The sequence below is a fragment of the Thermobia domestica genome, chromosome 10, assembly GCF_964235325.1.
Source record: "Thermobia domestica chromosome 10, izTheDome1.hap1.1, whole genome shotgun sequence".
NCBI lineage: Eukaryota > Metazoa > Arthropoda > Insecta > Zygentoma > Lepismatidae > Thermobia > Thermobia domestica.
In genome coordinates, this window is record NC_137463.1 from 265,653,894 (window position 1) to 265,665,801 (window position 11,908).

At 37.7% G+C, this 11,908-nt stretch overlaps 1 protein-coding gene across 1 annotated transcript in view; it reads left to right on the forward strand.

The window, feature by feature from the left end:
* The window catches only part of PH4alphaEFB (prolyl 4-hydroxylase subunit alpha-1), a gene marked incomplete in the record, with an annotated part of 205,716 nt that extends 196,046 nt beyond the window's left edge, over nt 1-9,670 (forward strand). Inside the window, 1 exon segment of the mRNA XM_081729523.1 lies at nt 1,483-9,670. Within this exon segment, the coding sequence (XP_081585649.1) occupies nt 1,483-1,553 (71 nt within the window).
* Nucleotides 9,671-11,908: the final 2,238 nt, after the last annotated feature.

An 11,908-nucleotide genomic window follows, 5' to 3' on the forward strand; every position in this document is an offset into this window, starting at 1 on the left:
GGTAATTAAGTCGGAGCAGGTGGCGACAGATTAGGTCCGAGGAAGTAAGACTCAGGTGGCTTCCCATACAGGAAAGAGGGTAATTAAGTCAGAGCAGGTGGCCGACAGATTAGGTCCGAGGAAGTAAGACTCAGGTGGCTTCCCATACAGGAAAGAGGGTAATTAAGTCGGAGCAGGTGGCGACAGATTAGGTCCGAGGAAGTAAGACTCAGGTGGCTTCCCATACAGGGAAAAGGGTAATTAAGTCAGAGCAGGTGGCCGACAGATTAGGTCCGAGGAAGTAAGACTCAGGTGGCTTCCCATACAGGAAAGGGTAATTAAGTCGGAGCAGGTGGCGACAGATTAGGTCCGAGGAAGTAAGACTCAGGTGGCTTCCCATACAGGAAAGAGGGTAATTAAGTCGGAGCAGGTGGCGACAGATTAGGTCCGAGGAAGTAAGACTCAGGTGGCTTCCCATACAGGGAAAAGGGTAATTAAGTCAGAGCAGGTGGCCGACAGATTAGGTCCGAGGAAGTAAGACTCAGGTGGCTTCCCATACAGGAAAGAGGGTAATTAAGTCGGAGCAGGTGGCGACAGATTAGGTCCGAGGAAGTAAGACTCAGGTGGCTTCCCATACAGGAAAGAGGGTAATTAAGTCGGAGCAGGTGGCGACAGATTAGGTCCGAGGAAGTAAGACTCAGGTGGCTTCCCATACAGGGAAAAGGGTAATTAAGTCGGAGCAGGTGGCGACAGATTAGGTCCGAGGAAGTAAGACTCAGGTGGCTTCCCATACAGGAAAGAGGGTAATTAAGTCAGAGCAGGTGGCCGACAGATTAGGTCCGAGGAAGTAAGACTCAGGTGGCTTCCCATACAGGGAAAAGGGTAATTAAGTCGGAGCAGGTGGCGACAGATTAGGTCCGAGGAAGTAAGACTCAGGTGGCTTCCCATACAGGGAAAAGGGTAATTAAGTCAGAGCAGGTGGCCGACAGATTAAGTCCGAGGAAGTAAGACTCAGGTGGCTTCCCATACAAACAATGAATCTTATTACTTTCACTTTTAGCATATATTTCTATGCTCTGAAAATATCTCTTTCAGTTAGTGTCTTACGAAGATAACGTTAAGTTGACGAAACCCTTACACTGTATTTTAGTCTTAATAAATAAGTGTATATACTCTGGTCAGAAGTATTAATTATTCCTTTAGTTTGATGGTGTATAATGCTTCTGAAAATTGCATATGTAAGAAATCACAACCTGAATTAAATGCAGTATTATCTGTCACAAATTAGATGTAAAGTTATCGTCTACGTAATTCTGAAACTTTAGAAATCTAGTGTGGTAAGCAAGTTGTAAATGAAACATTTAGCTTTAACTGACAGTAGGATTTTAATAATCAGTTGTGTCTGAGCATGATACATATTTTAAGAGGAGGAAGCCAGGTTAAATGTATTTGCCTTTGATTATTTAAGCTTTTTCTAATACATTTCTGTGTCTTCTATTACAGTTTCTAACAAATGGCTGCATGAACGTGGACAAGAATTTAGAAGACCGTGTACATTGTCACAGACTGTGTGAGGACGTTTGTTTTTATACATACATATTATAAACGTGTATTATTATGCCATGTACGTGTCCTGCCATACCCTAGTGTTCGTTTGTATGCCGTTCGAAGCCCCATTGAATGTTTTAAAATGTGGCCAATCAACTTTTGTGACATTAATTCTGACACACTTTTATATTGCCATTACTTGGTGCTATCAACTATTAAGAATTAGTATTAGGCAAGACGTAGTGTTAGGCAGTGACTTCCAAAATCATAAGCAACAAATGCGTATTATATTTGCCGTATGGTGAGATATTTCTTTATTGTATGTGCTTTTAGTGCCCTGCTGAGTTCTCTTACATGCAGTGAGTTTGCCAGACGCATGGGTAATAGTTTTATTGCCAAAGTGAGCCGCTTTTAAGAGATGTCTTACGAATAAACACGAAAGGCATTCAGCTTGCTCTTCTGTGTTTTGTTAAGGATTCCTTCAAAATATCAGTAAAAGATTTTTTAAATGAATCCATTACACAATAGAGAAGGGTAAATGAGTATCTTTTGATTAACAAAAAAAAAAAAAAAAAAAAAAAGTTCCTTACCAATGTACGAGGGTCATTTCAAAAGTTTTACACACAGCGCATGCGCGACCGTTGATGTGGTGTGATCAAGTTATATTGTATGTCAGTTGTGAGTTAGAGTTTGGTCTTGATGGTTGTGTCATGTTTGATTATTTGCGTGGCTGTGTTGTGAGAAATTTACTGTTAAAATGGAAGGTGAACCCGAATCAGATCGGATTACACATAGTGACCAGCGTTCCCATATCAAAATCGAAACTCTACGTGAAAAGAATCCAGCTGAAATTTACAGTGCTTTGGGAGAGATTTATGGAAATAGTGTAGTGGATCGTAGCACTGTATCACGGTGGTCAACTCGTTTCTTTGCAACATGCTTTCTGCCCTTCACTCAGATCATGCGGAACCCATCTGGCAGCGATTTTTCTCATCTTTAACTTTTCAGTACTGATTCTGTAAACTGAAGTGACTGATATTCTGGCCTCATGCTATTTCCTCACATGTTTTTCGTCGATCCTCTCTCAAAATGTCTTTCACAACAATCTCAGAGGTGTAGTCTGTTGCAGTTGATGGTTGGGTTGTCCGCAGTGCTTACACGACCTTCACGGAAACGAGCTGACCACCGTGATACAGTGCTACGATCCACTACACTTTTTCCACAAATATCTCGCAAAGAATTGCAATTTCAGTTGGATTCTTTCCACGTAGAGTTTCGATTTTGATATAAGAACGCTGGTCACTATGTGTAATCCGACTGAGTTGGGTCCGCCTTTCATTTTAACTACTGAATTTCTCACAACACAGCCACGCGAATTAGCAAACACAGACACAACCGTCAAGACCAAACTCTAACTCACAACTGACATAAAACTGAACTTGATCACACCACTCAAATGGTCGTGCATGCGCTGTGTGCAAGACTTTTGAAATGACCCTCGTATCCTTCTGTGGGAAATTAGATATTTTCCGAACGTATTGAAACAACAAGCTAGTTCCGTCTTCAGTGGTAAGGTAACAAGGATACAAACAGATAAGAGAAATATGGTATTGGAACAGGATGTATATGTATTGGTGATATGTATTCCTTTTCCCATACCATGTTTCTCTTACCCGTTTTTATCCTTCCGGTCTTCAGTGGTAAGGTAACAAGGATACAAACAGATAAGAGAAATATGGTATTGGAACAGGATGTGTATGTATTGGTGATATGTATTCCTTTTCCCATACCATGTTTCTCTTATCCATTTTTATCCTTCTGTCTTCAGTGGTAAGGTAACAAGGATACAAACAAATAAGAGAAATATGGTATTGGAACAGGATGTGTATGCATTGGTGATATGTATTCCTGTTCCCATACCATGTTTCTCTTATCCATTTTTATCCTTCTGTCTTCAGTGGTAAGGTAACAAGGATACAAACAAATAAGAGAAATATGGTATTGGAACAGGATGTGTATGTATTGGTGATATGTATTCCTTTTCCCATACCATGTTTCTCTTATCCATTTTTATCCTTCTGTCTTCAGTGGTAAGGTAACAAGGATACAAACAGATAAGAGAAATATGGTATTGGAACAGGATGTGTATGCATTGGTGATATGTATTCCTGTTCCCATACCATGTTTCTCTTACCCGTTTTTATCCTTCTGTCTTCAGTGGTAAGGTAACAAGGATACAAACAGATAAGAGAAATATGGTATTGGAACAGGATGTGTATGTATTGGTGATATGTATTCCTTTTCCCATACCATGTTTCTCTTATCCATTTTTATCCTTCTGTCTTCAGTGGTAAGGTAACAAGGATACAAACAAATAAGAGAAATATGGTATTGGAACAGGATGTGTATGCATTGGTGATATGTATTCCTGTTTCCATACCATGTTTCTCTTACCCGTTTTTATCCTTCTGTCTTCAGTGGTAAGGTAACAAGGATACAAACAGATAAGAGAAATATGGTATTGGAACAGGATGTGTATGTATTGGTGATATGTATTCCTTTTCCCATACCATGTTTCTCTTATCCATTTTTATCCTTCTGTCTTCAGTGGTAAGGTAACAAGGATACAAACAAATAAGAGAAATATGGTATTGGAACAGGATGTGTATGCATTGGTGATATGTATTCCTGTTTCCATACCATGTTTCTCTTACCCGTTTTTATCCTTGTTGTTTTGATACGTCTGGAGAATATTTAGTTTTTCCACGGAAGGATATATTGGTAAGTGACCGATTATTTTGTTAATTTTAATATTTTTCTCATGCTCCCACATAAATTAATTAAGTATGTTTTGAGTTTATTATTTAATGAAGTTTTAACTTTACATAATGACTGGAAGGATTCACAATAAATAGCAGTAGTCGTTTATTGTTGAGCTTTGGGGATGAAAGAACTCTCTACAGTTTTATTACTGGAGACTACTGTGTAAAATTGGGTCTCAATTTAGCTCTTGTTACAGGTTTGGAAATATGTCTTATTTCTTTATTACGTATAGAAATCCAGTTAGAGGTGGAGCTTCCTGAAGCATAATCTTTTTTAGTATATTCTAAAAGATTTAAAACAGTGATAGCCAAATGAGGATCCGTAAATTAAACTCAAATATGTATGATTTCTTTTCTTTTTTTCTCTATGCGTAACAGAAGAAATATAACTTGCTGGTCATTGTAATATACCTGAATTGATAATTTAATTTATCTAACACTTTCTTTAGCATTTTAAGTATACCACGTCATTCTGCAAGGTAAGGCCAATTTTTAGAAAAATTCAGATTTCATATACAGCAAAAAATGAGGTGTTGAAACAACTCAAAATGACTGCCACTTCAGCGTGTTGCTTGTGTGTTAATTCAACACCAAGGACATTGTCTTCCGAGCATATCAGAAACTAGTTATTGACTGAGAATTTGCATTGGTTTTTATTGTTTGGTATGAGCAAAGCTTTACGCATTATATTTGGCATTTATACCAAACAACGAAAACCGTTCTAAGTTTTCTGTAATCGATCACAATAATAGTTTTGTAAACTTGTGAATTGTATGACAACAGTTACATAAATAGTAGTGCTGCCATCTGTTTTCCTTATCTGTTATTCTTATGTTTTAACACGTAAGAACAGAAGATGGCAGAACTATACTCATGTAACTGTTGTCAGACAATTCACAAGTTTACAAAACTATTATTGTGATCGATTACAGAAAACTTAGAACGTTATTCGTTACTTGGTACAAATGCCAAATATACTGCGTAAAGCTTTACTCATATCAAACAATAAAAACCAATGCAAATACACACAGCCAGTAACGTAGTATTTCTGATATGATCGGAAGGCGATACCCTTGATGTTGAATTAACACATGTGTTATTTCAACACCTCTTTTTGCTGTGTCGAGTTACAGTAGACTCGCTGTTAACCGATCACCGCGAGACCGGGTACTATTCGGATAACGAAAAAAATTGGTTGAAACGAGTATCACTTCATAGCTCCTAAATTGTATAGCGTCTCTATAATGCTTTTGTTTTAGAAGAGGTTTATAGTATTATAATTCAATAAATTTAACTTAATCGGAACGAAAAGTTTCGACCACAAGTTGCTCCAGTGACACTCATTTGAACAAGATATTGTATAAGAAATAAAGCACAATAGAAAAATCTCACACTTTATGGTGTGTGTGTGTCTGTGTGTTGATTAAAGAAAAACATAAAGCTGAAAAAAATACGATTCAGTCCACAATTTGTCTTCTATTATTGTTATATGTATGTTAATTATTGTTGTGGAGTACCTAGCGCGGCTGATAATGAAAATGTCTTATTTCTTGGAAGATTAACGGTTGAGAGAGAATGCAGTAAATGTTTGTAATTCAGGTCCAAGTTACGCAGGCTACGCAACAGAGAACAAAAATTCAGGAAATGCATTACTTACGTACACTCAGCAAACTCCTCAGGAAAGGAAAAAAAAAGGCCTACAAGTACGGTTCTTATTTTATCCCGGCTCGCAACTCGTTATAAATTGGCCTTCACTGACTTCAAATATAGCTGTTGGAATCTGTCATTCCACGTTGAAACTAGAAAGTAAATATTTTCTAGGAAAATATTTTTTCTGTGGATTCTGAATCCCGTTTCAGTAGATTCTGATTCGTTTGCTATAGGAAGGAGTTTTTATTAAACATTTTTTTCATTTGTAACTCAAGCTGAGTCGGTGGAAATCAAACTCAACATAAGCACGCAATGTATATGGTCCTAGAAATCACGTTTAGGTGGCTTTTAATTATAAATTCAGAATTTTTTTTAATGTGAAAAAATTCACAGGAAATAGGTTCCTTTTTCGGTCGCACTCTATAACTGATTCTACATGTGTGTATACTATTATTTTTTAAAAATATATATAAAAGCAATACAATATTAGATTACTGTCAATCAGAATTACTTTGACTTATACTGAGTCTACTATGACACTTGTTTCTTTCCTTCTAGTCAATTATAGCTATCGATTCCTGATGCTGCCGTATGTTCGTAAGCAGGTGAAGAAACCCGACAGTGTACTTGAATTTATGATTGAGTGGACTATCGATTACTTGGTCAGATACACAAATAAAGCATTTCTATTATTTCATGGATCAAAAACACATTTCAACCAGGCACTATCCCAAAACCAGAAGACATCCAAAGAATCCTTATTGTTTTTTGAGAGATGTCAGTGGATCATGCGACTTACTTAGTTCATTGGCTGCAATTGAAAGCAGAAGATTTAATGGCGACGAAAGTTAGACCGTAGTTAGGTTATAATTGGTGCTGCGTGCAAGCTCCGGTAAAGCACATGTAGTCTGGATGTAGTATTCGTTTTTTTTATTTATTTTTGAAAGTCCAGTATCACACTTTTTTTTTTATACTGCGTCCATTGATTTAGTACATTTATTATGTGTAATAGTTTCTACAGCTCCGAACACAAGAATCCCATTGTTTTAGAACGTTTTGCCAAATGAATCTACGATTTCTATTCCGTTGCCTTTCTGTCAGACCTTTCGCTCTGTTGTTAGAATAAGTTTTGTGATCCATCACGAAGATCCTTAATATTGTCTTATTTGCTCCAGAACGTTGTGTAAAGACCGAAAGAAGTAGAATGTAGTTTGTTGAAAATATGTTAGCATGAATGCGGGAGATGAATTACAAACTCCAGTCTAAACTCATGTAACTTCCCATGTCATTCCTTTTGTTAACACCATAATGATTCAACATAGGCAGATGGATTTCTCTCGTAGCATTCGAGAATTATACAGCCGAACTATACTACCACCAGACACTTATTAAGACCTTTTGTGGATAAACGTTCTTTTGGGATGGATCTTGAAACTTCGCATGACTTGCAAATAATTGTTTCTTATTTCGACGCTCTGATTAAGAAAAAAAAAAAAAAATAAATAAATAAATAAAAAAAATAAATAAAAATAAAAACTTTTCATTGCCAATGGGGGCGCGGGCTGAGTAGTAGAACGTTCACCTCTGATGCATGCGGTCCCTGGTTTGATCCTCGCTCGCACCAACTGAACTCCCGTTTCCTCTCACTTTATTCATTTCACCATTTGATTCATTTCCCATCAAAACCGTCTCCTTCAGCCCAGCTGGCATAATCGTGGGACATCAAACTGAAAGATTTCATTTCGTTTCATTTTTTTCATCGCCAATTGACCACTCTAACACATTTTATTAGGGTAAAATTGATACACGGTTCATTCGTAGCTTTGTCTCCCTTTCGGACAGTTAGTGTGGAACCTATTTTTCTAACTTATCAAAACGTACTGAGCGAATTTACCTATCCTCTGCCGCTCTGACCATCCCAAATCCGTCCAAATGTACCACAGAGGCCTTGTTGTTCCTTTCAGTGACTTCAAACAGATCGTCGTTCTTCAGTTCCTGAGGCCTCCCCCCCCCAAAAAAAAATACAGAAGTAATTTTGGCAGATTCGTTGGGACATCATTTCAGCTATATATGCCTCATATTCTGTGCCGTTCTTTAATTGCATTGTCCAAAATTATACTATATAACAGACAATGTATGTGTGTGTTGATCTTCATTTGTGCTACCACGCTTTTCACTGAATAAGGTGCAGCGCGTTTGATTACATCGGTCACGGAACACCCTCCCACTGTCTCGCTATCAGCGTTTCCAAAGTAAAAACCCTGTGAACAGTACAATCGCAACAAGTGTTGCACAGACTCAAGTAAATATTCCCACCTAATCCCCTCTTCATAGAGAAGTGTCTGAATGGGCTAAAATAAGATCATAAGAATCAAAGTAACTTTTTAGTAATTCTTTTCAGGTTATGACCCAGGTGAAAGTATTGACATCCGACGTTTCGAATGCAGACATTGCATTCATCTTCAAGGAGTGTAATGAAGAAACCGCAGATATGAGCATGTATATATGGTAACTACTTAGAAACAGAGCTATGAACAGGGGTTTGTGATTGGCTGGGGGAAATGCTGGCTTCTGATTGGCCGTTGTTGTGAATATGAGAAATAGCTTTGTTGAATGTCTGTTTTTCTTCCTGGAAAGGGCCGACCAGATAGGGCTGAGTTGAAACCCATTGTCTCTATTGAGACTTCATTTCCCATGAAATAGCTATGGCTTCCTTTATTGTACCCTCCCAAAAATTGGTGCACTCAGTTACGATGGTCATAAAGTCAATTCTGCTAGGCTATGCTATGCTAGTCCTGACTTTTCGGGTTGCTGAAGTCTTATGTAGCTGTTATGTTGTATTGTGTTGTGTCAGTACCTTTACCTGACTGATAACCCCAGAAGAATTACTAAAAATATGTCGCCAGGAAAAATTCAGTCCTTTCTTCAAAGTAACTCTGATTGACATATATTTTATGGGCTATTCATCCACCACAGTGGTGGTAAACGATCTTAATTATCATACCTGTTGATTTTTTTTTTTTTTTTTTTTTATTTCTATAAACATTTTCCTAGGTCTTTGAACAGAAATGCTTTACAGAGGTGGACTGGCTCTATGAAAAGGCCGGTGTTAATGGGGAAGGCGCTATACCATTAGCCAACCTTACACACGCTTTGAGAAGTTAATAACAATGCGAATTATTTTGTGTATTAGTCCAGAAAAATAATGTAAATATTTCAGGGAAATCTGTTCATTTTTATTTTAATTATTAAGCAAATTTTGGAAAGGAGCTTCATGAAAGGGGAGAACGCATTGGGTATTTGCTCTGTTACCCGGCTGGCCAGTTCACCCCTGATGTTTTTTTTTACATAATATTTTAAAATGTATTTGGGGTGTTTTGACAGCGTCACAACATTCAAACTAGTCTTATTTGTACTATTTTCTACTGATGCATATAAATATTTTGTGCGCCTTTTTTTAAATGTATGTAACTTAATTTTTTTGTTAACTATTCCATGTATACGTAGCTGTACTTTTATATACTGTTGCACGTTTCAGTTTCCGTATCAGAAGAATTCGAAATAGAATAGGACATATCTGAACGGTAAAATTGTATTGTAAATATATCAAACAAAATGTTGATATTAAAATGACTGAGACTAAACTGAAATAAAGTAAATTGTAAACCGTATTGTGTAATTTTTTTTAGCAATTTACGAGGGTTGATCAAAAAGTAAGGTTACAAAGCCTGCAGTGAAACGTGTATATATTATTTCGTACAATCATCAGGCTATACAACATAGTACATACATCAGGCTATTTTTCAACATAGTCTGCATATCGATTGCGGCACTTGTCATATCGTGGGATGAGTTTGGAGCTTCCTTCACGGTTAAAAAAAATCTTGTCCTTGCGAGTTCAGCCACGTTGTCACAAAGTATTTCACCTCCTCGTCTGAAGCGAAGCGATGACCTCCTAGGTGCTCCTTCAAGTGCGAAAACAAGTGAAAGTCACTTGGAGCGAGGTCCTCGCTGCAGGGAGAGTGGTCGATGATGTCCCAGCTGTTGATGCCGGTTGGTATTGGTCACTGCTCTTCTCATCAGTGACATTTTTCTCTACCAGTCGCAAACTTTCGACACCATTCTGCGACATGCTGGCGAGACATTACAGTCTCTTCATAAACCTCTACCAGCTGCCGGTGAATTTCAACTTGGGTTACATGTTTCGCCCGCAGAAATCGAATAACTGAGCGGACTTCTTCGCGAGACCGGTTTTCGAAATGAGTCACCTTTTGTATTTACCTACAACTAGCGCTGTACGTGGCGAGTGGCTGAAACTCTGCACAGTTGCCAACTATGTATTAAAATTACCGCACACTCATTCCAACAGACGAAATTCCTGATATATTGGCCTTGTAACCTTAGTTTCTGATATCCCTCGTACATTTTACAGGTACCATACCACAACAGTGTTGCATTCTAACTTCTTATATTAAGAATATGGGAACCGAGCAGTTCTAAAATAATAATTCTTGAGCATTTCTGTATCCTGTTGATATTGGCTCCATATCTTAACACAAAGTGTTTGAAAGATATCATCAGTATTCTGATAACCTCTTCATTCTTATTATTCGAGTTTTTAAAGGTAATTTTGACATAAATAATCATAATTTATCGTAATAATCGTAACTTTTTGGAACTCACTATTAATGTTACTTTAGGATTAATTTCATTTCGTTGAAATAAAAGTGAGTTTAGAAAAATGCACAAAAGTCTACAAACAAAGTGTTACACTCACTTCACTTTAATTCACGCTTCTTCAGCTAATCGGTTATGCTGTATGGTTTGTGACTCTCAACGGATACTCTACAAACTAAAGGGAAATTAAGGCTGGAATTGTTTTCCGTTAGAGTGCAAGGAATAACCAGTCACAAAAAGAAAGCAAACATATTAGAACTGCTTCGAACTAACATAGCTTCTTTATAGAACGACAAGTTGTTCGCAGTACAAAAGTGACTAGATTTGTAAGTAAGTAGCCAAATAGTCATTTAAAAATTACCAAAAAAGTCACAAATCGGATAATTATATTTTCTCACTATCCTGAAAGTCTAATCTCTTAGACTTAGCGCATTTTCACCCAAACTGACATGACCAACAGCACAGTAAATACAGTTTGGATACAATCGCCCTATTTACGATTCCATAGTACAAGGCGCGTTCGGAAAGTAACCTCCGATTGGTCACTGTGCGTGGAGTAACTTACTAGGGGCAGCGTTAAAAACCTTTGCACAGACGTGTGCGGTAGGTCAGTCTGCATCCAGCGATGGTAGACTGAAGGTTGTCTGATAACTAGTTCCACTTTTGTAGCGTCTCAAAATGTGTGCTGCAATAGAAAATCCCGCTAAGTGCAAGGTGCGAGCTGTTATACGTTTTCTTACAGCAAAACAATATTCGGCAGCAACTATTGATCGGGAACTTTGTGCCGTGTATGGACCAAGTGTGATGAGTGAAGGAGTTTTTCGTGAATGGGTCCGTCCATTTAAAAGTGGATGAACGAACATTCATGACAAAGAGAGGAGTGGCTGGCCATCAGTGGTTACTGAAGAACTTTTTCAGAAAATTGATGGGAAAATTCGTGAAATTCGACGTTTTACAATCTCGGAGCTTTGCGATGAATTTCCACAAATTTCCAGGATCTCAACGCTTAGGTGATGATGAGGAGCTGAAAGATGCGCTCACAGGCTGCTTTGGTCCAAAAGGAGCTGAAAGATGAGGTCACAGGCTGGCTCAAGGCACAGGTGGGACATTTTTATGCTGATGGAATTTCTAAGCTAGTGCTTGAATGCTTATGGAACCCATGATGAAACATAGAGCAAAGCAATGTATATAATAAATTATTCTTATTTGGCGTTTATTTATTTATTTATTTA